The sequence below is a fragment of the Peromyscus californicus genome, unplaced genomic scaffold (assembly GCF_007827085.1).
Source record: "Peromyscus californicus insignis strain IS unplaced genomic scaffold, ASM782708v3 Scaffold_5__1_contigs__length_169319896, whole genome shotgun sequence".
Classification (NCBI taxonomy): Eukaryota; Metazoa; Chordata; class Mammalia; order Rodentia; family Cricetidae; genus Peromyscus; species Peromyscus californicus.
This window is the reverse complement of record NW_026294573.1, coordinates 25,943,556-25,971,478: the sequence shown is the minus strand read 5'-3', so window position 1 is coordinate 25,971,478 and position 27,923 is coordinate 25,943,556. Positions and strand designations below refer to the sequence as shown.

The 27,923-nt window shown below is 48.1% G+C and overlaps 1 protein-coding gene across 5 annotated transcripts; it reads right to left on the bottom strand.

Moving 5' to 3' along the window:
- Window positions 1-107: 107 nt before the first annotated feature.
- Window positions 108-26,925, bottom strand: Zscan20 (zinc finger and SCAN domain containing 20). Of its 5 annotated transcripts, none has more exons than XM_052718587.1 (8): window positions 26,016-26,925; window positions 20,164-20,666; window positions 9,813-9,978; window positions 9,320-9,396; window positions 8,987-9,071; window positions 5,721-6,410; window positions 4,291-4,719; window positions 108-3,304 (listed from the first exon to the last, which is right to left on the bottom strand). In XM_052718587.1, the coding sequence occupies exons 2-8, from the start codon at window positions 20,560-20,562 to the stop codon at window positions 2,229-2,231; spliced, it is 2,922 nt and encodes a 973-aa protein (XP_052574547.1). In that variant the 5' UTR covers window positions 20,563-20,666; window positions 26,016-26,925; the 3' UTR covers window positions 108-2,228. The 5 variants fall into 5 exon arrangements, with proteins under 5 accessions (XP_052574547.1, XP_052574549.1, XP_052574545.1 ...); XM_052718589.1 differs by lacking the exon at window positions 26,016-26,925 and adding an exon at window positions 25,926-26,011; XM_052718585.1 differs by lacking the exon at window positions 26,016-26,925 and adding an exon at window positions 25,730-25,886.
- Window positions 26,926-27,923: the final 998 nt, after the last annotated feature.

Here is a 27,923-nt window from a genome sequence, read left to right as displayed (position 1 = left end):
TTCAAGATAGGATAGCATTGTGCCAGGCATAGTTAATGCCAGTAACTCTTATGCAGATCTACAACGGAAACGAGCAAGTGAGACAGAAAGAAACACAAAATGTGCAGTTTGGAGAGAAAAAAGCACTAGGCAATTTAATGTTATAGCTAAGGCAATTTAATGTTATAGCTAATGTTATAGCTAAGCCCCTAAAGAGGGGCTGGAATTGATAAAGAAATTAGCACCATGAAGGGCCCACCCAGCTAAGCTTCCAACTTGTGAAAGGAAAACGCCTGAGGGGTGGCTACACCTAGCATGGCCTTGCACCAGCACTTGTACACTCCTGGATGCCACCACCCCACCATCCCCAATCTCTCACCCTATGCTACAAACTTTCCGGGCCTCTACCTCCACCCAGAGCCCATGCTATTGCATACCCTGGTAACTTTCTCTAGGATATTCTCTCCTTCGGGACTCTTCCTATCAAACCCAAACTATCTATATATCTTTTTATTGCAGTTATTGACATTTGCTGGTTTTTAGCCAGGGCTCACCCCATGACCTCTGCTCCTCAGAGATAAGCCAGGAAAGGTAAGCTGAAAACCTCAGGTGGACTGGTTCCTAGGACGGGGGTTCTGGAACAAAGAAAAAGGCTAGGGAGTGACCTCCTTAGTGGGAATGGCAAGACCTTCCATCCACTTTTTCACATGCAAATAAAAAGCTCCATTCTTCAAAATCCTTCACAGCTATTATCCAATCAACACTTCCCACGGCCATAAAATAACTAGGATATGAATGGGATATGAAAGTCATCTTCCTTTAAAAATCCACGAAAGACAAAGTCCTTGGTCAACACTTTCAAACCCTTCTAAGGAAAAATTCTGGAGACCAAAGTGCTACAAACAAGAAAACCATTGTGCATGAGCCTCTCTGACTTGTCCTGTCTGGGTGAGAGGTTGGTCTGAGTGACCACGCTTGGCAGCTTGGGACAAGAGGGCTCAAGCGGAAATGGTGCCATGAACCTAGAATACGGAACCACTTCCAAGCCCTCTCTGTAGAGGACAACGCGTCAGTGCCTTCCACCTCAATCTTGGCATCAGGGTTTGAAATGAAGAAAATGAGCCAGAGACCAAAGGGCAGGAGTGACTGAGCACTGGAGGGAAGGCCGGCTCGGTAAGGCTTATTAACCTGTGATGGGCCACGGGTAATGAGAAGCAAGACTGACCTGAAAAAAGAACTCTCAGACCCACTTCTTCGCCAAAACACTCTCCCACTCAAGACACAAGTCTCAGCCTACCTCCCTCTCTCACCCACATGATCTAAAGACGGGGACTCCCACCCATCATTTGGAAACAACTCAGCCTTTACACAAAGCACTTCACCAATTCTGAACCTCCCAAATGCTTTCAACTGCAGGAACTCTCAGCCTCTGTATTCGTTAGTGATTACACTTTGCGATTCTATTACTAGTTACATATCTCCACGTAAGAGGGCTCAGGAAAGCACACAGCCTCTCAGACTCTGGGGACGCGTGAGTCTTGATGAATTCTGCCTCTCCCATTTTCAGACCAATGCAGGTCACCCAACTTTCCCAGTCCTCTGGGAAATAGGACTCCTTTGAGGGCTAAATGAGACGATATGTAGGTGGCTTGGCACACGAGCTGCTCAGGAGCAAATGTGCAATGCCCAGCTATTTCTGCTGTTGTTAATGATTCTGCAATGACGTCACCGCTGCCCCATTTGCTGCCGACCTTGCAGTGGAGTACCCTAGGGACTGCTTCTCGGGGGATACCTCCTCTCACCGTGAAGTTTCAAGTTTCGCAGTGAGGATTGATCCCAACTGCAAACCACCAAGAACAAGAACCACTCTCCCTGTGTAGAGCAGTAAGCAGCTGTAAAAAGCAGAGCGAGACCTGGAATCAATACGTCGGGCCAGATTCAACTCTAATCTCGCATCAGCCATCTGCCTCACACACTCTGCTCTCGAGACAGCAGGTGTAAGGAGAGCCTAACCTAATGATTCTGTAGGGGTATTTATGGGGGGGGGGGGAACAAATTACACTTGAGAAGTGCCTCCAAATCTTAATCCTTGTAGGTGTAATTCACATCCAAATTACCCGAATTTACAAGATGCCATCTCTAAGTATACACCAAGCTTAGACGTTGGAAGGTTTCTTTCTAGCATGTTTTAGAAACGATAATGATATATAAATACACATTATTGCTCTTCTGTTGGGAGGAGGCGCTGCCTACAAGGCTTTCCTTCCCGCGTGGGTTTTGCGGTGGGCACTGAAGTGGGAGCTGTTGTTGAAGTCTTTGCCGCATTCCATGCACTTGTACGGCTTCTCCCCGGTGTGGGTTCTCTGGTGGATGATGAGACTGGAGCTCTGGTTAAAGCACTTGCCACACTCTCTACACTTGTACGGCTTCTCTCCCGTGTGGATTCTCTGGTGAGTGATGAGGTTGGAGCGGTCCCGGAAGAACTTGCCACACTCCAGGCATCTGTAGGGCTTCTCTCCCGTGTGGATTCTCTGGTGGGTGGTGAGCTTGGAGCGCTCGCTGAAGCCCTTTCCACAGTCTGCACACTTATACGGCTTCTCGCCGGTGTGCGTCCGCTGGTGGTTGGCCAGGGTGGAGCCCTTGCTGAAGCTCTTCCCACACTGGGCACATTCGTATGGCTTCTCACCTGTGTGGATTCTTTGGTGACTGATGAGGGCAGAGCTCTTAGAGAAACACCTTCCACATTCAAGACACGGATACAGCTTCTCCCCTGAGCTGGAGTGACGGGGTCCGGGGGAGTCCGTGCTCATGGTTACATTCTGAGGTTGTGTAGATATCTCCCACGTAGAATTTCTCCAGCAAGCACTAAAAGATGGACTTTGGCCAAAGTTCTCCCCAGGCTCATTACACTGGTCAGGAGTTCCTCCCGAGTGGACCCTCTGATGTTTCAGTAGATTTGAGCTCTGCTTGAAGCTCTTCCAACACTTCCCACATGTATAGGGCTTCTCCCCTGTGTGGATTTGTTGGTGGGCCTCGAAGTGGAAGTTCCTACTGAAGCTTCTCACATATGTGTCACATTTGTAGGGTTTCTTTGTGAGGTACAGGCCTTGATGGTCAATGAGTTTTTCTAAGTCCTCCTCAGAGGAGCACTCTTCCCACGGGAGGGCACTCCTCCACGCCCCTTCCTCTTCGATCTCATTCTCCTCCCCCCAGTCATGAGACCGACAAACAGCGTCTGTGGTATAGTTTGATAATGCTCCAGGCAAATCCCCAAAAACATCCCGCTCTGATATCTGGTCTTCATCCTCATGCTTCAACTCCAAACCTGAAAGAATAGACAGAAATGGGAGGTTTCTGCCCATTCATTGGTTAGCAATAATGTACCTGTATCATGTATTTTGTAAATTTGGCTAGCACAGATTTGTAACTTCTGTCCCACAGTTTATAAATGTGAGTATCAGGAAAGTTACCAAGTTTTTGTGTGCTTCTAACCCTGAAAAGCTGAGGAGCAGTCTGGAATACAGTAATCCCACCCCAGCAGCCAGGCCCACCTCCCAGCCATTCCTCTGAAGTCTGTATTCAATGATAAACAGCTCATATCATCCTCCAGTACACTGACGAGATCATGTGTCATATCAGGCTGAACCAGTTCCATAATTACCCAGGTGTGTCCAGGTAAAAGCCAGACTGGCCACCTCGCGTGCAGGACAGCACTAAGGAAGAGATTATAGGATCTATCTCTTCCTACTTGATCTCCTTCGTTCTTCTGGCTCAGAGACAAAGATAAGACACCTGGTTCCTGAAGGACTCTAGTAGCCCGAGCATGGTGAGCATGGCTCTGGCAGGCCTTGCCCTTCCCCTATTCCCTCTAAACCGTTAGATTACATTCCTAAAGCTAGCCACCAACGTCTATTCCCTTACTGGCCACTTCCTCCTGTGGATGACCATCAATGTCCAGCTATCAAAGTATTAAATCCAGCAATCAGAAGCCCCCTTTCGGCTCACCTAATTAACATGCCCAATTAAAATAAACCAACTCATCCTAACATGGGGTTTTCCCTTTTTCCCTTTATAAACTGCCCTTTGCCTGTGGGCCACTTCTGTCTCCTCTCTATCCAGAGACCGACCCCCGGCCTTGTTCCCTCCCCTTCTCCCTCATTTCTATCTCCTGTCTCTGTCACTGATTCCCTGCCCTTTGTCCTCTGTGCTGAGAACTTGGTCTTGGGGTGTACTGTACTGACTCTAGCTCTTTCAGAGCCCCTCTGTGTACAGGCTGCAGATTCTGCCGACACGCAGTGACTCCGGGCTCACCTGTATCTGGAGTTTGGGGATCTGGAGTCAGAAGTTTAATGGTATCTTCATCTTCCATCTCACCCCAGACCTCTTGGTCATCAGCCTCAGCACCGCTCTGCCCAGATGCTGGAAGACCTCTGGCTTCTCCTACCATCTCCATGGCCCTGATCACAGTCCGAGCCCTCATCAGCGAGTCCAGTTCCTCATAGAAGGGACAGATTCCCGGGGAATGGCTGCTCTTGGCTTTCCGGTAGCTTCGAAGAAGGTTTTTGAATCTGTAGCGACACTGCTCCAGCGTCCGCAGGAAACCCAGTGCCTGCAGCCGCTCTGCGATGGCCCGGTACACCTGGCGGTTCTGGTGGCAGGTCCGGAGCTTTTCAGAGAATGGGGACTCACTGAGAATTGCCAGGAAGGTCTTGGTCTCCTCAAAGCCCCAGTGCACACCTGCTGTCAGAGTGAAGAGTTCAGAGGTATGAGACTTAAGGAGCTCTATCTGGTCGTTAGGACTAGGGTCACCTGACTTCTAAATAGCTAGAACACAGGTCTCAGAAACTGTCCAAGACCTGGAAACACAAACTTGCTTCTCAGGGATATGCTAGGAAGGTCAGCCAAGGCATCCTCTCTCACCCTTTCAAGGGAGAAATAAGTGGCCATGTTTCAGCAATCGCATTGCTTCAGCCGATGGATGAGTCACTGAGATTCATGAGATTCTCCCTGTATTCATTCAAAATGCATCCCATTGCCTTTGTGAATTCTCCTTTCAACAATGCATGGACTCTGAGAATCCCCAAGGACCAGAGACACAAATGGACCTTGAATAACCAGGTGACAGACTATAGCTGAGGACACTCTTTCCTCTCTGGTCAAAGAGTGAAGGGGCGTAATCCAGGCTCCACTCCAGGACAGGTAAGTGATGTAACCCAAGGAGGCAGCATGGGAGCTGGGGGGACCCTATGAACATGAGGCAGGGGCCCAGGCTCTGTTCCTACCTTGGGGCTCCAGATGCTTCAGTTCACGGATGTCAGTGACTCTCCCTTTGCAAGATTAGGTGCTTGCCACACAATGACTCCCAAGTCTACCCTGTGAGCGTCTCCTCTACCTTTTACTAGTTTACTCTTTCTTAACCCAAACTTGCTATCTGTGAATTATCAGCTGTTGTCACACACACTAAGAGAAACACACCTATGGAAAAGACGGCTCAGGTGCCACCTAGGAGAGTCACCAGTGACACACTGTGGGAAGCAACTGGGATCTCTCCAGGTCTAGCAAGGCTTTAGAATTATTTCTCCTATAACCAGGAGATGTGGCCACTAGAGAAGAGAGTGTGGCCCTAAGGTTGGTCCAGGGACTGGGCACCTCACTCTGGTGTCCCTGACTTAGAGTCTGAGCTCTAACCTCGGAAGCAGTAGCCTGGCTGATATTCATCCAGTTAAAGGCCACGTTCTTACCAATGCGGTTCTGGAGCAGAGCTGGGCCGCCTGTAATCCTGGGACCCCGAATAGACTCCTCGGTGGCCAGGCCAGAACCCCCGCAGTCTTCTGGTGCCTCCTTGGGCTCCCAGCTCGCTTCCTCTTGGTCATCCATCTCAGCATCACTGTCGCCCAGCCTGGGGAGTGCCACAGCCTCTCCTGGCCCATTTGTGGTTCTTCTGATGGCTGTCCGAGCCCTAACCAGAGCCTCCAGCTCCTCGTAGAAGGGGCAGGTTCCTGGTGGGTGGCTGTTCTTGGCTTTCCGGTAATTCCGTAGAAGGTTTTTGACCCTGTAGCGACACTGCTCCAGCGTCCGCAAGAAGCCCCGTGCCCGCAGCCGCTCTGCGATGGCCCCGTACACCTGGCGGTTCTGGTGGCAGGTCCGGAGCTTTTCAGAGAATGGGGACTCACTTAAGATTGCCAGGAAGGTCTTGGTCTCCTCATAGCTCCAGTGCACACCCGACACCTTCACATCCTCCCCATCACATTGGCATTGCCCTTCCTGGGCCCCGGAGTCCTCCTGGGCTGGTGTCTGGGCTGGCTGGTTTGGCTCACTGTCCAGGCTAGAATCTGCCGTGTTCCCATTCCCAGAATTTATAAGGCTCAGACCCAAAATCCCTGGTCCTTGCTCATGCTGGGACGTGACACCTGGCTTAGAAACTGGAACTCCTACACGAAAGGAAGAACAGACGTGACTGAGCAGAAACGACCTGTGGGACTGTGTTTCTCTAAACTGTCCCCGACACTCTCACCCTTCTCCTGAAAGGCCAATGAGAAATCCCATGCTCATCTACCTGGAGAGAGGTGCCTACCAGCACCTCACCGAAAATGAAAGGGACCTGCAGGCTCCTCATTTGCTGTGCCGTTGTTATGAAATACACCGTACAGCAGGGTGGCTAGTATGGATCCACAAATGACGAACAGGACCTCAAGCAACCCAATGAGACTCAACTCCACTGTTGGAGGGAAGGAGCATGTGTGGGTGTGTGTGTAGGGGTGTGTGTGTAGGGGTGTGTCTGTGTGTGTGTGTGTGTGTGTGTGTGTGTGTGTGTGTCCGTGTGTGTGTGTGTGTGTCCGTGTGTGTGTGTGTGTGTGTGTGTGTGTGTGTGTGTGTGTGTGTGTGTGTATGTCCGTGTGGGTTTCTCTCTTGCTGGGAAACTTCTGACCTCCTTTGCCACTGTTATTTAAAAGACAAAACAACACTAAACATGAAGCAAATCTTGATGGGGGGGAAGTGGGGAGAGAGAGAGAAGGGGAAGGGGGAGGGGGAGGGATGACTGTAGAGTCCTTAGGGCATTGCTGAGCTAATCTGTGCTGTGCTTGGAACACTTTGTCCTCTGGGCTCCTAACAATGTGAGGAGATGAATGTCCCGAGTTTTCAGACTGTAGCTGGTCTCAAGGATGGCCTCCCTAACAGCACCTGGTCCTATCAAAGCACAAAGCCTTCGGTTACAGTAAGTGTTTGGGGACAGTCAGATAAAGAGTTTGGAGGAAAAGACCTTTCAGAGTACCCTAATTCAGCATTTCTTGAAGTCAGTTCTTTTAAACACTATTGAGGTCCTACTGTCCAGTGATGTAGTGATATACTGTGTACCCTAATAAAATTTGCTTGAAGATCAGAGAGACAAAGGAACAAGCCACTGCCACATCTCACCTCCCCAATTCCACGAATCCTCTGACTGAACATCTGTGAGTTCTCAGCCAAAAGCCCTCCAGTCGAAAAGGGCTCCAGTTCCTGTCTCCTCACGTCTTATATACCTTTCTCTGCCCAGCCATTACTTCCTGTCTCAACCTCTCTAGTGCTGGGATTAAAGATGTGTGTGCTTCCCAAACAAAGGCATGAGATCTCAAGTGCTGAGATTAAAGGGGTGTTATTCCCAAGTACTGGGATTAAAGGTGTGTGCCTCACTGCCTGGTTCTGTTTCTCTCCAAGATGGAGTCAATCTCATGTAGTCCAGGGTGGCTTTGAACTCACAGAGATCCAGACGGATCTCTGCCTCCTGAGTGCTAGGATTAAAGCTGTTTGCCACTACTGCCTGGCATCTATGTTTAATCTAGTGGCTTGTTCTGCCCTCTGATTAGGAAAATTTTTTTTTTTTTTTTTTTGGTTTTTTTCGAGACAGGGTTTCTCTGTGTAGCTTTGCGCCTTTCCTGGAACTCACTTTGGAGACCAGGCTGGCCTCGAACTCACAGAGATCCGCCTGGCTCTGCCTCCCGAGTGCTGGGATTAAAGGCGTGCGCCACCACCGCCCGGCTGATTAGGAAAATTTTATTAGGGTACACAATATATCACATTTCTTTTTTGTCTAAAATAATAAATGAAGGTTGTAACTAACATAAGAAAAACTATATACAATAAATATATACAATATATACAGAATTACATTAATGGCTGGGCAGTGGTGGTGCATGCCTTTAATCCCAGCACTCAGGAGGCAGAGCCAGGCGGATCTCTGTGAGTTCGAGGCCAGCCTGTTCTACAGAGCAAGATCCAGGACAGGCTCCAAAGCTACAGAGAAACCCTGTCTCAGAAAAAAAAAAAAAAGAATTACATTAACAACATCTAGTCATTAACATTTGACAAATTCAGAGAAAATACTCCATTATTTATCCTATTTTGGTGAGTCCAAAATGTTGTTCCTAATTCACTTTCTATCCTAACTTGTGTTACCAACCAAAAACTATCTTTCGATGTCTTTTGAACTTACACACTTTACACTCTTTAGGGAGGTGAGCAGCCCACAAGCTTCTAGTCGGCTTCACCCCATTATGTGTCTCTCCTCGCTCAGAGGAAGGGCCCGTTAGTGATGTCTTTCCACATGGGTGGCCTTCAGGAAAAGGTGTACCAGCCGGTCACATGAGCTTGGAGCATTTTGAAGCCTCTGCAACTCATTTTTCTCATAGCTACATACATTAATCTCAAGAGCTCAGCTCGTAGGAGTCTGCCCCCAAAAGGCAGCTCTCAATGGGTGCTGAAGAGGCAGAGTTTTGAGACAGAGGTCTCAGTCCAGTTCCAGGCCCAAGGTCACGAGCCCCAGCAGGGCCAGCTCCAGGAAGCAGCACGCAGCCCATATCCCAACCCAGCAGACCATGTGAGGGTGGTTACAGGAGCCAGTCTTCTCTTCCTCCCCTGACAGTGCAGAGAATGCAGAGCTCTGGCTCCGAGGAAGAGGAAAACCCCTCCTGGGAATGAGTGTACCAGAAATGGGCTATCTGGGCCCTGGCGGGGAGCACACTCTCCTTACCCAGGCACGCACCGTTCCCACAGTCTTCTCCTGCGGGGTCCTGGCAGAGCTCCTCCTTGGCTTGTCTACTGGGACTCAGGGCTTCCTGTGACACATGCAGAAAGGACCTTAAATATCACTGACACTTTAAAAGGAGCTGGGAACCTGACCAGGCCTAAGAAAGATCAGGACACTTGAGCGATGCCATGTGTGGGGCCACCGTCACAGGCAGTGAGTGCCAGTAAGCCCAGGGGACAAAGGCTAACACCCCATGCCCTCTACCCCTCTGCTGGGGGAGCTCCTGAGGGGAGGGGCGTGGCAAGAGGATGACAGGAAAAGAAAGCAGCAGTTTACCTGGGACTGGGCTACCGCCTCCCAATCTCCAGTGCTCCCCATCTTTGGAACAGTTGGGGCTTGGAGTGTGAGGATAGCTGAAGAAGAGAGTAACCCTGTGAGACATAAGCTTCAGTTCTCTAAACCACTTCCAGCCAAAAGGGCACACTGGGGTCAAGCCAAGGGTGTCCCATGTCTGGTGCGCATTCCTCCCTTGACTTTCCCTTTAGATCTAGGACTCCCTAAGCTATCTTCAGTCGTATGCCATGTATGGGGTGCCTGTCCCCGTCCTGTGAGCAGCACACACCCCATGCCACACCTGCACCTTCTGTATAACTCCAGCTAGTGAGGTGTCTCCAGGCATCCTCCTTCACAGAGCCTTTTAACTTGACTGCTAAGTAACAGCATCCATCAGACTTTTGTCCTAGGGTGTACCTTGAATTCTGCACATCCTTCCTCCCACCTCCCAAGCCTGTCCCTCATTCTCTTGTGTCCCCATATCTGTGGTACTTACCACTCTCTTTCACAGGCTGAGGTGGCATCTTGGAAAGGTCGGGATGTATATTCAACTGTTTCTGGGGCTGTGTCTCAGGGCAGTGAGTCACTGGCTGCCGCTGGAAGCTCTGAAACTCTTGAACTGCTTCGAAGGACCCGGACTCTTCAGCACACAGCTCCAGTCCCTACACACGAAGTCAGAAAACTCCAATCATCAGTTCAATAAGGTTCCTTCAGTGAGACAGGAATGCTATTTGGTGTATGAATGTGTTCCGGGGGTTAACAGACTCTTAAGATCCAGAGAGGGTTTCAAACACAATGAGAAAGCCATCAGACTGACTTTAGTAAAGAATCAGAATACCAAATGAGTTCCGTCTCGTTGGATTCTGAGAGGCTGTACAAGTATTTCAAGCAGGTGATCACTATTCAAAGCGTTCTTGATTCACAGGGACAAATTACATAAAATTACATTTGGGGACATTAAAATATAATTTATAAGCCTTTCATAAGCCTGATTGCCTCTTTAGTTACAATCTACAGAAAAACTGCATGTCTACACTCAATGGCAATCCTCACTCTCCACCCAGCTCCTCCATCCATCATCATACTACAACAAAGATTCTAACCCTCCGGATCGGCACTGTCATGTGGTGATATACTGTGTACCCTAGTAAAACTTGCCTGAAGATCAGAGAACAGAACAAGCCACTAGATTAAACATAGATATCAGGCAGTGGTGGCACACACCTTTAATCCTAGCATTCGGGAGGCAGAGATCCAGCCGGATCTCTGTGAGTTCAAAGCCACCCTGGACTACATGAGATTGATTCAGTCTAGGAGAGAAACAAAGCCAGGCAGTGGTGGCACACACCTTTAATCCTAGTACTTGGGAGTCACATGCCTTTAATCCCAGCACTTGAGATCTCATGCCTTTGCTACCAGTATTTGGGAAGTGCACATGCCATTAATCCTAGCACTAGGAATGAAGTAACATGGCTGGGCGGAGAAAGGTATATAAGGTGTGAGGAGACAGCAACTAGAGCTCTCGGCTGAGGACTCAGAGACATTCAGTCAGAGGATTCGTGGAGTTGGCGAGCTGAGAAGTAGCTGTGGCTTGTTCCTTTGTCTCTCTGATCTTTCAGCATTTAACCCAGTATCTGGCTCCAGGTTTTTTATTATAAGACCATTTAGAGTTCGAGGAACACTGTCAACACAGAAAACAGGCAGATTTAAGTGACAGTGAAGACACATGGACACCCCTGAGGGCAGATCTCATGTTTTCAGTCCAGTAAGTAAGGAGCTCAGACATCACCACTCCATCTCAGCAAGAAACAAGCCGAACAAACGAACACATCAAAGCTCTTAGATCCAGCGGGGAAGTGAGGCCACACCACACATGCCCGTCCTCAGAGCTGGAGAAGTAAGAGGAGCTTCACCTGAGCAGAAACCTCTGCAGGGTCCAGTGCTGGGCAGGAAAGCCTTGTGCCACAGCCAACAAGCTGCTGAAGGCACAATGCAGTCCACCTCAGAGTCAAGCTCGGGGACCCAGGCGCGGAGACAGGGGCATGTGTGCTTTCATGAGTTTAACTTCGAAGATTTTTACCCTTCCTCACAGAGTAACACAGAAAAGTCCCTTCATGCTTCTGCAGGGGCAGAGGGAGGTGGGGACAGAGCCAATGTGAAACACACCAGGGTACTCTGTGAACAGTGCCTGCCTCAGGAGAAACCATTTTACAAGAGCATAACCTGCTCTACAAAAAGAAGCTGCCCGGCTCCAGTTCCTCACTGTTCTGCATGGGCAATGGGCAGCACATGCCTGAAGCCCTTTCTAGCAGTCCGGCCCATTCAACAGAGGAAGACACCTGAGAAATACTGATGAATGTCAGAATCCAGGGCACAGGCTAATCACAGAGCCATAGACTGCCCCTAGATATACTTGGCCACTATGTTATGGAAGACTTATTTACATAGTTCCTTCCACCCAAGACATCATATATCACCTTTTAACCAAAAATTATGAAGTATACTACAAGGCAAGCAATAGTTGGAAGAGAATAAGCATGAAAACTAGTGTCAGGTGGTAGAAAGCCAGGATTACCAAAGTATGAAACTTAAAAAATAGTAATCCAAGTGAAGAATTAATCACCTTAAATGTCAATGGTCTGAACACACTAACTAGCTGGCATGGTGACATTCATCTGCAATCCCAGCAGTTGAGAAGCTGAGACAGGAGGATTGTAAGTTTGGGGCCAGGCTGGGTTACACAGGAAGACCCTGTCTCAAAGATAAATAAATAAACAAACAAACCAAAAGGCCAAGATTATACAAAATAAGACCCAACTATATGCTGTACACAAGAAATCCACTTTAAATAAAGCAACACTTTATAGATAAAAAGTAAAGGAGGAAGGAGAAGACACCAATTTAACCCCAAGCAAAAGAAAGTGGGCTGGGGAGATGCCTCAGTGGTTAAAGTTCTTGACATACAAGCAGGGACCAGAGTCCAGGTCCCCAGAACCCATGTAAATGCAGGGTAATCATGGTGGCCTATCTGTAATTCCAGCTTCAGAGGGCAGAGACTAGAGATTCCAAGAGCAAACTGGCTAGCAAAATCAAACTGACTAGCTATATCAGTGGTCTCTGGGTCTGACTGAAAGAGTCTGCCTCAACAAATAAGGTAGAAGACTGATTAAAGATGATTCCTGGCATCAACCTCAAGCCTCCAAATGCACACACACGTATATGCACACCCGCACAAACATGTATGCACACCACACATATGCACATGAAAATGGAAAGGCAGGGAGAGAAAGTGAGAGAAGCTGTATTAATTTCAGAACAGCAGACTTCAGAGTAAGAGAAGTCACCAGGGATAAAGAGTGGCTTTATAAATGGTACAGGGTCAAAACTCTACAAAGGCACAATAATCCTCCATCCATGTAAGGATACGCACACCTTAATCCTCCATCCTTCTAGTAACACAGCCCAAAGCTGACAGGACCGTAGGAGAAAAGGGTGTCAGGAGACGTCAGCAGTGCTCCTGAACAGACAAAACCAAAGACAGTTGAACTGAAGAGGCTATGTGCTGTGGGATGGTCTGTATGTCAAATTGCTCTGATTGGTCAATAAATAAAACACTGATTGGCCAGTGGCTAGGCAGGAAGTATAGGCGGGGCTAACAGAGAGGAGAAAAGAAAGAACAGGAAGGCAGAAGGAGAGACTGCCAACCGCCACCCTGACAAGCAGCATGTGAAGATGCCGGTAAGCCACGAGCCATGTGGCAAGGTATAGATTTATGGAAATGGATTAATTTAAGCTATAAGAACAGTTAGCAAGAAGCCTGCCACGGCCATACAGTTTGTAAGCAATATAAGTCTCTGTGTCTACTTGGTTGGGTCTGAGCAGCTGTGGGACTGGCGGGTGTCAGAGATTTGTTCTGACTGTGGACCAGGCAGGAAAACTCCAGCTACAGCTATGTGTGGTGTTAGATTCATTAGTGGGGCAAAACAGGAGAGGTGAAACTGAATTCTGCAAGGCAGAGCTTCTAACAACAGGATATAAGATCCATCTTCAAGCTCCCAGGCACCATCCACTGCCAAGGTGGACCGCATTCCAGGACACAGAACACACTATGCAAATCTGAAAGGACAGAATCATGACATGCGTGCTCTCAGATCACATGGAAGTAAAACCAGAAATTGTAACAGAAAACAGCTGGAAAATCACAGCATACTTCGGGCTCAAACAATATACAAGCAAACATTTGAGTCGAAGAAGACATTTCAACAGAAATCTAAAAATGCAACTTAAAAAACAAAACAAAACAAAACAAAAGCCCACGGGACGCAGTGAGAGCAGAGGAGCTTTGAGGTGAATTCTCAGCACTGAATCAAGAACCTGGGGCAGGAGCGATGGCTCGGCGGCTGAGAACACCCGCTGCTCTTCCAGAGGACCAGGTCCAGCTCCCAGCACCAAGTTCACATGTGAAACAGCTGTGTCGTGTCCAGCAAAGACTCCTTCCCTGCAGCCGGCTACTCCCTGTACTGCTCACAAATTTCCTGTCTCCTGTTCTGTGGTGACCCCCGAGCTGTGGGGGAGAGTGTATGTATGGTATAGATGTCCCAGTTGAGAGCTGAGTACTCCAGTCTTTTAACCCTTCTCTTTCCATTATCCTTGGCCTCTCCAAACCACCTATATCCTAGCTCTTCCCTTAAAATCCTCCATGCCCTAGTTATCTCCATCTGTCAACCTGACACAGCCCAGAGCTATGAGGGAGTTCAGCTGGGGGAGTGCCTTGACTAGATGAGCCCATGCAGACAGGGCATTTCCCTTGCTAACTTCTGTGGAAGGGCCTAGCCCACTCTGGGCAGTGTCATCACTAGGTAGGTCAGCCTGGGCTGTCGAAAGCATGCTGAGCAAGCCAGAGAAGACAAGCAGGTAAACAGCTTTCCTCCATGGGTTCTGCTTTGGTTCCTGCTTGAGTTCCTGCTCTGACTTCCCTAGATGATGGATTGTGAGCTGAAGTGTAAGGCAATCAAACCCTTTCCTCCCCAATTGCTTTGGTCATGGTGTTCTGTCACAGTACCAGAAGGTTACTAATACCCCATGGCCCCTTACTAGTTTCCTGAGTTCTATGGGCACTCCAACTTAAACATGCACCTAAAGCATCCACATACAGGAGGGAACACGTGTCATTTGTCTTTCTGGGTCTGGGTTACAACGCCCAAAATTATTTCTGGCTCCATCCATTACTTGTGAATTCCATAATTCATTTTCCTTCACAGCTAAATAATATCTCACTATATATATGCACATTTTCATTATCCACTATTGTCAGAAGGATATCTAGGCTGTTTCCATTACCTGGTTATTGTGAATAACACAGAATGAACATGGGTGAGAAAGTATCTCTGTGGCCAAATATTGTGCTTTGGGAGCATGCTGAGGAGCGGTGGAGCATGATCACATGGTAGATCTATTTCCAGCATTGGGGGAAACCTCCACACTGATCTGCACAGTGGCTGCGCCAGTTTGCACTTCCACTAATAGTAAGTATTCCCCTTCCCCCATATCCACACCACCATTTGCTGTCAGCTGTTCCCTGTTGTTTTAATCTTAGCTATTCTGCCTGGGCTAAGATGAAATCTCAAAGTACTTCTAATTTTCATTTATTTGATAGCTAAAGAAAGATTCTGAACATTTAAACAAATATTTCTCAGCCATTTGTATTTCTGCTTCTGAGAATTCTCTGTATAGTTCCATGCTCCAAATTTTAATTGTGTTTTTTTTTTTTTCTGGTTTGTTTGTTGCTTAGGTTTTGTGTTTTTATCTTGTTTTTATTTTTTGAGGTTGGCTGTTTGGTTTGGTTTGTCTATTCTAGATACTACAAGCCCTCTGTCAGATGTATAAATGGAAAAGTTTTCCCCCCAATTCTGTAGGCTGTCTCTTTACTCAAATAATGATGCCCTTTTGCTGTACAAAGCTATTTAGTTTCATGAGGCCCCATTTGTCAAATGTTAATCTTAATACCTGTGCCCCGCTTAGAAAATCCTTTCTCGAGTCAGTAAACTGAAGCATAGTCCCTGCTTTCTCCTCTATCCCATTCAAGCTATCAAGTCATATGTTGAGGTCTTCGATCCTTTTGGAGTTGCGTTTTGTGCAGAAAGATGGGGATCTAGTTCATTCTTCTACATGCAAGCAATCCAGTTTGAGCAGCATCATTTGTTAAAGATGCTGCTGTGGTGTTCCGAATGAGAATCCCCCACAGGCTCAAATGTCTGCGTGTTTGCTTCCCAGATGGCAGACTGTTGAGGATGGATTAGGAGGTGTGGTCTTGGAGAAGGTATATCACCAGGGGTGGGCTTTAAGGTTTCAAGCCCACACCAGGCCCAGTCTCTGTCACTGTCTCTCTCTCCCCGTCTCCCTCTATCTTGCTAATCGGGATGTAAGCTTTTAGCTACTGCTCTCACACCATGCCTGCCCACCACCACACTTCCTGCCATGATCACAGACTAGCCCTCTGAAACTGTAGTTTCCTTTTAAGTTGCCTTGGTCATGGTATCCCTTCACATCAACAGAAGAGTGACTAAGACAGTTGTCTTTTCTCTGAGTATACTTTTTTGCTTCTTTGTCAAAATCAGGTGGCTGTAGGAGTGAGGGCTTTTATCGAGGCCCTCGTTTCTATCTCGTTTATCAGATGTGTTTGTTTCAATGCCAGAACCATGCTGGTTTTATTACTGTTGCTCTGAAGTATAACTTGAAATCAGAGATGGTGAGCCTTCAGCAGGGTTTGTATTGTCCAGGATGGTTTGGGCTACCCTGGGTCATATGAACCTTAAGATTTTTTTCAATTTCTATGAAGAACTGTGTTGGGATTTTGATGGGGATTACATTCAATCTGTAGACTGCTTTCAGTACTATGACCATTTTCACAATATTAATCCACAATCCATGAGCATGGAAGATGCTTCCATCTTCTGGTATTTCTTCAGTGTCTTAAAGTTTTCACTGTACGAGTCTTTCAGTTTCTTGGTTAGCTTTATTCCAAGGTTTTGGTGGATTGGGGGGGGGGGAGGTATTGTGAATAATCACGTGTCCCTGATTTCTTTCTCAGTGTTTGTTGCTGGCATATAGGAAGCTACTGATGTTTTTGTGTTAATTCTACATCCTGATACTTTTTTGAATGTTTATTAGCTATGAATAAGGATTTTTACATTTTCCTTTCCTATTTGCTTCTCCCTTTATCTCTCTCCTTTCTTACTGCTCTAGCTAAGAATACAAGCACTATATTGAACAGGAGAGGAGAGAGGGAACATTCTTGTCTTGTTCCTAATTTTAGGGAAATAGTCCATTTAGTTTGATGTTGGCTGTGGGCTTTTATCATACCCTTTATTATGTTGAGATATGTCCCCTGTATTCCCAGATACTCTAGAATTCTAACTGTGAAGGGATGTTGGAGTTCGTCAAAGGCCTTTTCTTCATGCAATGAGATGATCATGTGGTTTCTGTACTTGAATCAATTTATGCACAAGATAACATTTATTAATTACTGTTGAACCATTCCTGTATCTCTGAGATGAGGCTGACTTGATTGTGGTAGATGATATGTTTGATGTGTTCTTGAATTTGGTCTGTAAGTATTTTATTGAGAATTTTTATGTCTATATTCATTAAGGAGAGTGGCCTATAATTCTTTCTTTGCTGGATCTTTGTCTAGTATTGATTCTAAGTTTATATGGAGAGGGAAACACCCAGAATAACACAGACTCCTCACCAAAGACTTACAGACGCCAAGCAAGCTCATGAGAAGGTGTTTATACTCTTAAGAAACTGCAAACTGGGGGATGGGAAGAAGGTTCAGTCAGTCAAGTGCTTGTCACAGCAGGATAAGGAACTGGGTTCAGATCCCAGCACCTGCATTAAAAACAGTGCACACCTGTCATCCCAGCACCAGGGAGGCGGAGGCAGGAGGATCCCTGGAGCTCACTGGCCAGCCACTCTGGCCAATCAGTGACTTCCAGGCTCAGTAAGTGACCCTGTCTCAAAACTAACGTGGAGAAACTATTGAGGAAGATTCCTGACATCAACCCCTGGCCTCTACATACATGTGCATACAAACTCACTCATATGTGCACCCATCCACATGTATAAGAAATGACAAGTTAAAATGTGATATCATTTCACAACTATCAGACTGCCTGGCATCCAAACACAAAACCGAAGTTGGGCAACGACAGAGACCCATGCTCACTGCTCGCAAAATGCAGAATAGTACGGCCACTTTCTGGAACAGTTTGGCAATTTCTTATAAGACTATAAACATCCCTTTGCCATAAGATCCAACAATGTACTTCAGTTTTACCCAATGGCATGAACACTTATATGCACATAAAAACCTACATGTGACATTTACAGTGCCTTCATGCCTAACTTCCAAAATGTAGACACAACCAAGATGTCCTTCAGTCTTGACTGGAAGAATTGGTACAGCCAGACAACAGAACAGAACTCCACGCTAAAAAGAAAAGCAATACCGAGCCATAAAAAGACACGGAGGCGCACTAAGCATGCATTACTAAGTAAAAGAAGCCAATGCAAAAGGCCACAGATCATGTAACTCCACCTCTGTGGCATTCAGGGAGAAGCCACACCAGGTGATGGTAGTAAGATCAGTGGCTGCCAGGGGTTGGAAGGAGAAGGAGTTAGTAAGCATAACACACAGGAGTGTTGAGGCAGCGACACTATTATATGACACCATAATAGTGGATACATGCCATTATGTGCCTGCCAAAACCCATACAATGCATCCCACCAACAGCGAGACTCAGTGTGAAGTACATGATCTGGGTGATGATGATGTCAGCAAAGGCTCGCTGGGGTAATAAATGTTCTTACTCTGCTGGGGGATGATGTCTACCAGGGAGTCAGGGCATCTCTGAGGACACTGTACTCTCTACTCAGCTCTGAACTGAAAACTATCTTAAAAACAATGGTATGCCTTATCAGAATACCCGTGGAAGAGTTGAGTTCCACATGAGTGACACCAGATGAAAAGACAGTGGCACTCAAAGACCCCTTTCAGGGAATCATCTTAGGGCCACTTAGCCCTGAATGAAGGCACTGACCGTTCTGAGGTGGTGGCTCACCCTGAGGAACAGAAATTTCATCCTCCTATGGAGTGTTAGATGTGGCCTCCAGAGAGGGTAACGCGGCAGAGCTCACAGTGTGAAGGCCACAAGCTGTGGCACACGCGCTGAAGAAAGGTCTTCCATGTGCACCCATTGCCGTGAAGTTTGTGAGCACCCGGGGGCAGGCAGAGAAGCTGGAGAATTAAAAGTCATAGGGAGGGGACCCAGGGAAGATGCCGCTGCTTTCCCGTCTCTATTTTAGAAGCAGACCAACCTTTGGTCAGCTCACAGTGGTGTCTAGTCTCACTTCTCATTTTACAGATGAAGGATCAAAGACCTTGATTTAAGGCAATCCTCATCTCTAGGTCTCACGTGTGCATCTTCCAGCTCCAAAGTCCTAACCTTCCATTGTTTCCTCTCCGCAGCTTACGGCAAACAGCTAACATCTTGAAAGAAATGTCACAGGGGCGGAGCGTACTTTCAAAAGGCATGTGCTCATGCTCTGTTCTCTGATTTGAAATGGTAGCTTTCCGCCAGTCAGTAAAGGAACCCCAGAGCAAAGCCACCAAGTTTAGCCCTCCCTTGCCCTACTCTCACATGTTTGGAGCTTTATGGTCTGAATGGACAGAAAGCCTGTCATTTACAACATACGTCTTCTCAAACACAAAGTCCTCACAACCAAATGTGGTCAAGTCTGAGGCCACCCACGGGGATTTCTGATTGTAACAAGTGGAGAGCTGCGAAGATTCTGGAAGGCTGCCTCAGTCTGAAGCCAGCTACGGAGTTCACTACACAGGGCAGCTGCAAGCAGGACCCACATTCTGTGTCATAGGAAAATGACATATCACAGGCCCTCAGAGTGGCTTACAAACTGTTGAAACTGTGAATGCTGAATCCATAACCCTTTCTGGCTCGACCACTTCTCTATACAAATTGGATATGTTACTTACCTCACTGTTAACTCACTTAAAAAACAGCAAAAGGGGAAGCAACCTTCTCAGACCGTGGGGCTGACTGGATGAGAATATACAGAAGAGACTCAGAACAGGGCCTGATGTGCAGTGGGTGCTCACAGAATGTCAGTGAACGCCTCACCCAAGCCTCACACTCGGAGGCGTTTCAATTCCATGTTTGCAGATGAAACATCAGCTCTGCAGTGGAAAGAGCTGACCTTGAAGCCCAAGGATCGGAGTTTAGGCTCTGGTTCACTGCTCAAGTGATCTCTGGGAATCATGTGATTTTTGAAGCCCTAATCTACAAAATGGGGACAGGAATACAATTTCTGTCTATGTGCTGCTGTAAGCATCCAAAGAGACCCAAGTATGTATAATGACTGTGTTAAACATAAAACATAATACAGACTAGGCACACTGTCTGGTATTGGGAGACAGTTTCGATGGTAGTTAGGCATACACACTCTAGTTAGACTTTTCTAAGAGCAGATCTTGGCTCTACAACCCAGTAGCTAGTGATTTTGAACCAATTATCTATTTTTTTCTTTGCCTCCATATCCTCACTAGTAAAATTACCCTAACGGTATCGACCGACTTATTAAACTGTGGCAGGATTAAATGAGTTAATACAAGTCAAGCAGTTAGAATCGGACCTGCTACACAGCAGGGCTCAGTACACAGCCGTCGCTCAATGATTACTACTACTGCAATTTGGGGGCAATTATGAACTCAATCTCAGCCGCCCTACCTTGCCTAACCAGCTTCTTGGAGAGCAGACTATGAGCCTCACCTGCTGTCCGGCAGCCCAGGCCTCTCGGTGCCAATCCTCCACCAGGGCCACAGCCTCCTCCCCGCTCTCGGGGTGTCGTGCCTGCACCCAGGTCTGCACCTCCCTGGGTAAGATGGACAGGAACTGTTCTAGAACCAGCAATTCCAGGATCTGCTCTTTGAGGCGGATCTCAGGCCTCAGCCAACGACAGCAGAGAGCCCAGAGCTGGCTGAAAGCCTCATGGGGCCCAGCTGCATCCTGGTATTGGAACTGCCTGAAACACCGGCGGGAAACCTCGGGGCCAGGGACACGGCCATGGACCTCCTTCTGGGGTTTGGAGATTGGTCCCCAGGAGTCCTCTTCTAGTTCCACAATCAGGAGGTCTCCAGGCTCTGGTGGAGGCGAGGCCACAGCCATCATTGGGCCTGCAGGCTTCACTATGGCGGGGCTGTCCTCATCCAGGGACTTCCTGCATTGGCAATGTGTCCTTCCAGGGACTCCTGGGGAAGGACTGCTCCCCAAGACTGTGAAGGCAGAAAGACAAAGGGCCGAGTAAGCAAGAGGACCCAGGAGCATCACTTTCCTCACTTCTATCAAACCTCCCCACAGCCTGTGAAAGGACAGATACTCCACTGCAAAGGGCAGGAAGTGAGACCCTGATCAGGTGTCGAAGCCAACACCTAGCTCACTTTACAGACAGACAGCACCAAGTTACACCCTTCGGGACATGCCTAAATGTGAAGGCAAGAACTCTGGGCCTCTGGGCTCCAGTCCTGGTGTGGCCTTCCTCCCTTCTACACCATGTCTGAAAGCTAGCCTTCCCTCAAGCTGGTTCTGAGGGCCACCTCCTCCATAAGACTTGCCTTCTGAGACTTCCTGAGACTCAGTGTTCCTCTGTGGATGGTCATCTTGCAAAATCCCTCACACTCTCCGGTCGTCCCTCATATCTGACATTATTTATCATCTCCAAACTGAAGTTTCTCAAAACTCCAGCAAGGCGGTCTGCGGGCCTCATGACTCCAACATTTCCACTTGACTATCCCCTAAATGCCTCGTGTTCAATGGGTCAGAACTGAACACATCATTAGGTATGATACCTATAATCCTAGCAATCAGGAGGCCGAGGCAGGAAGATCCTAAGTTCAAAACCAAACTGAGTTACAATAGCAAAACTCCGAGTCAAAAACCAAAACTAACTAACTAAATAATGAAATCCTGAGTCTGTCATCTTTTAGGGCAAGCCCCTCTGTCTTCCGGAGCTCTCCATTCAGTGCAAGGTGTCGCTTTCCATCCTCCTTTCTTCCAGACGCCACACCTGGTTCACCACGAAGACCTGGCACTTACATCCTCAGTGCCACTACATCCTCGGTACCACCAATACCACCACAGAACCATCTCAGCCCATCCTGCACTTGCCCTCCAATGCATGACCAGGCCATCTCCCTCCCCAGCCCTCACCCTAAAGTCCAGTCCACTCTGCGGAACACCTGACTGCCTGGCCTGCGGGTCCTCCCCACTGCTCCCTGAGGCCTCCACAGAGCCACCACCAGTCCTTCCTCACCTACCTACTTCTCTCCTGAACCTGCACGTTTCCCATGGGGCCTTCTCGTCCTCAGTCACCAGCTCCCACGGCACCTTGGGCGCTCCCTCGCAACCATGATCACCCTATTGTAAATACCATACCGGCCAGACCCCAGCTTCCCATGGCTCTAGCACAGTGCTCAGCACGTAGAGGAAGCGCAAGGAACAGGAAGTTGTGGATGGTGAACTTGTGAGGCCAGGATCACACTAGACAAAGAGCAATTGGTTTCCTGCCCATATCAAAAGGGTTCTTTTCTCTCCGACTTCCACCTTTCCGTGACACCATCTTCTATAAGACATTGTGTGGACATGTGCATGTTGGCATCTAAGGTGAGGACAGCTCCCTGATGACACCCATACTGGGTTCCCTCAGAAAACAAGCTCTTCATGGCAAGTCTGATGACATGAAACACACCCAACCCACGGAGGCCATTGTCTGCATCTAAGCTGGAATGGCACAGCAGAACCCAGAGGTTCTAGACGATGGCATTTGGTATTCTGGGTCATCTGACTGGGCTGTATGGAAACAAGGCAAAGGTGACCAAAAAAAAAAAAAAATGGTCATAAAGACATCCATGAACTTAGGAAGATGCTTGGAGAAAAATGCATGGCCACTGGGCTACTACTGGCTCATCCCTCTGCTACCAAACCACCTGTCACTTCCTTCAGGAAGAGTTCCTTGGTGTGCTCTTGTCATGCCCTACCGACATCCCTGATCCTGTTCCCAAAGCAGCTGACACACACCTCTGACAGAAATGTTCACCCATGCTTTGTTGTCGTCACCTGTTCCTACACTGGCCAATGCCACTACACTGTGTCACTAAGGCCAGAACAATGCCTCATATGTGATAAAGAGCAGAGCCATTAAGGAACTTTGATGCCTTGCATTAAATATATGAATCTGTTAGAATGTCCATGAGTTAAAGAATTGACATTTCGTAACTTTTCGTATAAACACATTTTGCTGATACACTAATCCAAACACCTATCTGTCACTATCACACACAAGGACTAACCCATCAGGCATTCACAGAGTACCCATTACGTGCTCTGCATTGTCCTGGGAGCTACAGACCCAACAATAACAGTAAATCAGCAAGCAAAGACTCCTATGCTCCTGCATAAAGAGGACATCCATCAGGCAATGAGCAGCCAGCCACCAGTCCCAAAGCCAGAGCCTAGAATATTTTTTTTTTTGGTGGGGAGAAATATCCTAAAAACCTCTAAGGTTCATTTCAAACAGATGCCAGAAACCCCTAGGGGATCATATATCAATCTTCTCCATATGGACTACAGACTCCTGTGGGGGAAGGGAAGTCAACACAGTCAGCCAAGAGCTGGGTAGGGGCAGACTCTAGGCCTGAGGCTATGAGGTGCCTTTTATCTTTTATCAACACTAAGTATATGCTAAGCATTCTCCATCCATATATGCAAGGAATCCTCCAGGCAAGCTAGTAGAAGGCCTTTAGTGCTGAGCTGAATGTCACTGACCTGTAACTTCCGTGACACACAAGACCAGAGAGAGAGAGAAGTGACACTATTTAAGTTTCAGAGTCGATTCCGTCCGTGTCTGTTCCAGAGTGGGCACATGGCGCTGACCCCTCTGTCTCTGCCACTCTCTGCCTGCTGTTAGTTTCCTGAGCCTTTCTAGTCACTGAATGGAAGTGGGGTGTCTTTCCGACAGCTTTATACCAGACCCAAGTTGACTCTTCTGTCTCCTGCTCACACTAGGAAACCTGGCTGTGTTAGTGCGCTTTTGACAGTGCGCTGTGACCAAAAGAAATGGCTCCTTCCCGAAGGCTGCCCAAGCTGTGATGCAGAGAGGAAAGCCGAGCTTCTGAGAGAGGGGGGGGCTGGGGGAAGAGAGAAAACTACCAAACGGCAGTTAGGACCTAGGCCCAGGTCAGTCTTCTCCCATCATTCTCCTCAATCACATCCCATAGCCTCATACCGGCTAGAATTATGCTATGGGAGACAGAAGAGACATCCGGGGAACAGTGAGAAGATGGACTCTAGACCTGCTTCTGCTCCTTCCACGCTGTGTGACCCTGGACAGGTCAGACAGCCTCCTGTGGCCTCCCATCGGAGCTCTCGCCCCAGGCTAACTTGTACACAAGGCCAGAATAAGCAGGCAGGGAAGCGAAATGGAACAGCTGAGTAAATACATGGAAAGGGTAGGGACTGTGACCAGCCATGACGCCCTGAGGGGAGGTAGGCTCAGGATGTCCCCAGTCCTTCTGCCTTTTCCAAGAGAAACTAGACCTCTCAGAACTGTTTCAGACACCATGAGGATTAAAGAAAGCACGGTAGTTTCTTCACCCCAAAGGGGCTGCCACTATGTCTCCTCTTAGCTAAATAAACCACCACAAAACCCAGAAGGACTCAGGAGGAGCGCAGGCTCCCCAAAAGAGTGAGAGGTGCTTAATCAAAATCAGGGCCACCAGAATTCAAAGTAAGAGATTCTCAGATTTAATTGTTTTTAATTGGGACTACTTAACTATGGGAAAGCTGAGCAAGGACTTGGCTCCTGGGGCACTGACTCTGAGTGTGGACATAAGTTCTCTCCTCCACTGGCTCCTGCAACCATAAGAGAGGGAGAGAAGACTCTCCCTGGGACCTGAAAAAAAGACCAGATTGGTTGGGGACCTCCAAACAGTAAGAAACTGCAGTTCCCAAAGCTTGTCAGTTCCACTTGGCTGAGAGTTACAAGCTATGGCTTAAAGCAGGTGGGAGTCACACCTAAGGACTCAAACTGGAAACAGCAGAGAGACCTCACTTAGCACACCAACTTCAGTCACTGGAGATAACTACCTAGAGTAGTCTGCTGAGAAACCCGTTCTGCGTGAAGAGACGTTGTGATGGATTAGCAATGGCTACATGTATCCCTATGTGTTAGCTACATGTATCCCCATGTGTTAGCCAAGGCTGGCCTTAAACCCCCATCAGCTTATAGCCGACATCGACGGCAGGAAGACTGAAGCTCATAGGCCTGGAAGTCCTTAGCCATCTTCAAGCCCGGGATAACAAAGCTCACCCTGACGATCGCTAGCCCACACTCGCCAAGCATTTACTCATTTGCTTGATCTACATTAGGTGTTTACTGTTCTGAGCTGGACAGAGGGAAATGGAGATGAGCCCGACACTTCCTGTCCTGATGGTGCTGTCTACTGGGAGAGACAAAAAAAAAAAGTCACAGGCAATTATATTAATAAAAGTGGTAAATACAGTATGATTTGGGAGCTGGGAAGTTGGAGGTGACAGTCTGCTTAAAGGAATTCAACAGGAATTACCTGTTGAGTAGGTTCTCTTCAGAGAATGGGGGATGGGGACAGCAGAGAGATAGGACATAGAATAGTGGAGACCCAAATGGCCCACCAGGAAATGGGAAAAACTTTGGCAGCCGCAGAGTGTGGGGTGTGTGAAAAGTGGACTGCAAAGGGAGTTATGAGGATACTATAATACCAGATTTTACTCCACATGTGCTGCACACCAGTGGTGGATTCCAAGCTGGAGAACCGAAGGTACAATCAGACTTGAGCGCTAAACAGAGAGCACTGGCTGCAATGTTTGTCGGAGCTGGAGAAACGAAAATGTGGACACTTCTGCAGAGACCCTCAGAAGACAGAGGTAATTTGAAGAGCTACTAAAGAAAGCGCAAGACGCGAAACGGCATGGATGGGGAAGAATGCAGGAGGAATCCGCTGGTAAAACAAGTAGCCCAGTGTGGGTGGGTCAGTAGAGGGTGGGTGGGTCAGTAGATGAAGATGCCTTTCGCTGCCATCAGGAATGAGGAAAGAAGTACAGGTTTGGGGCTAAAGACAAAAGCGAGTCCCATTACAGATGGCATGAACTTGGGTGTGGAGAATGGAGCACTAGTTTAAGCTCAGACTTCCAGATCAGGGCCTTTTCACTTCTTTGCCAGGGCCCTCAGAATCCTCTCTCGCTGTGCTCTCCAGACCCTAAGGTGACTTCCCTACACGGCAAAAACCCATCCCTTCCACCTCACCTGCAGACCTTTGTAAGACCCGCCTCACTGCCGGCCCCTCCAACTCACTCTTCGTCCCGACCCCTCGGTGACCCTGCCCATCTCCAGACGCTGCATCCTCTGCCCGCCCTCTACACGCGCGCACACACATGCGCACACACATACACACACACATACACGCACGCACGCACTCACGCACGCTACTTTCCCCTCTCACCTTCCCAGGCCCCCCAGGGTACCACCACCTCCTAAGCCTCCAGCCCAGCGCCTGAGTCTCAGCTGCACCCCATCCGCCACCCGGACTCACCCACGGAGACACCCACTTCACAACAGGGCGGAAGTGCTCCCAAGCTCGTGCGGGGGACGCTGGGACCAGGAGTCCAGTTGCCGCCAGCCCAGGAACCGGGTCTCCGAGACTACAACTCCCAGAAAGCATCGCCGGAGCACCGGTGGACAACTCCCCCTGTCGGCCGCCTCTCAGATGACGTCAGCCGATGAGTGCGTCATCTTCTCATAGGCTCTGGCACCGGAACAAATCTGGCAGGGTCAACGCCTGGGGGCGTAGCCCGGGCCGACCCTGATTCTTTCCATTGGTTGTACGGTGACGGCACCGCCTAGTGGGCGGAGCCTAGGTTAGAAGAGGTGGGGCTCTCTAAAGAATCGAGGATCGCTAATTTAGAAAGTAGAGAAAAATAATAGTAAAAAAAGAAGGAGGGTGACTACTGTTAGGTTTCAAACCTGGGACAAATGGCTGAGGTGCCCGTAGGGACTGAAGGATGCAGGGAGAACCTGGCGGTCAAGTTCGCTTTGATATACTAAGTAGGCACCTCACCCATTTGTCCCAGGTTTGAAACCTAACAACTACAGTGACCATTGGATAGTTGAAACTATGGTTTCCAGGTCACAACTTAGTTGAGTGGTTTGGAAGAGTTCTGTGCCTCACCTCTTCACTTGTAAAGTAAGAACAGTAATAGCACCCACGTCACAGGTTTGTGTGAGGGAGGGCGCTAGTCAAACAATAAACCTGGAACTGTTCACTCAGAGCCAGGATCCATAATGGATAACAGATACTGGCCATTATTATGTAAATTGTGTACAGAGCTTGAATCCTCGTGGGTGTTGGAAACACGTTAATCCTTGTTGCTGAATAATCTTAGCATAATTTGTGGTTGCTCCATACCACTGTCCTGACTAGTTTTACGCCGACTTGACACAAGCTAGTCATCAGAGAGGATGGGAGCCTCAGTTGAGAAAATGCCTCCATAAGATGGGCTGTGGGAAGCCTGTGGGACATTTTCTCAACTAATGCTTGATGGGGGGGGGGGGGGGGGGGGGCTCGACCAATTGTGGGTGGGGTCACCCCTGGGCTGGTGGTTCTCGGTTCTATAAGAAAGCAGGCTGAGCGAGCCAGTAAGCAGTTTTCCGCCATAGCTTCTGCATCAGCTCTTGCCTCCAGGTTCCTGCCCTGTTTGAATTCCTGTCCTAGCTTCCTTCAATGACAGGCTGTAATGTGGAAGTGTAAGCCAAATGAACCCTTTCCTCCCCAAGTTGCTTTGGGCATGGTGTTTTGTCATAGCAATAGTAACCCTAACTAAGATAACCACTGTAAATACTCACAGATATGAGCAATCTAATCTAATAGGAAACTGGAAATGTGGGTTTTGTAGTCAGGCATAGATCCAAATCCCAACCCGGCTACTTCCTAGCTGTGTACCCTTGAGAAAAGCACTGCATCACATTTGTTTTTGATTTTATTTTTCAGCTGTAAAATTCAGGTGACAGAGCAGAACCTACATCTCATGGTATTTCGAAAATTAAAGATAACATGTAGGTAAAGCATGGACTCTGGAGTCAAGTCACTTACCTTTCAATGCAGGGTGCATGCCTTGACACTCATTAGCGGCAAAACCTTGGGCACAGTGCTAATGCCTCTCGTGTACATGTGTGTTTGTGTGGGTAGGTGCATTGTGCATACAGGTGCACATGCTTGTGGAGGCCTGAGGTCAATGTGAGTGTCCTTCACAGAGCATTCTCCACCCTGTTAATTAGAGGTGGGGTCTCTCACTGAACCTAGAGCTCAGAGATTCAGCTGGGTTAGCTAACCCATGAGCTCTGAGAATCTGTCTGTCTTTGCCTCCCCATCCATTCCCCAGTACTAGTGTTACTTAGGGCACTGACACTCCTGGTTTTTATATGGATGCTTGGGACCTGACCT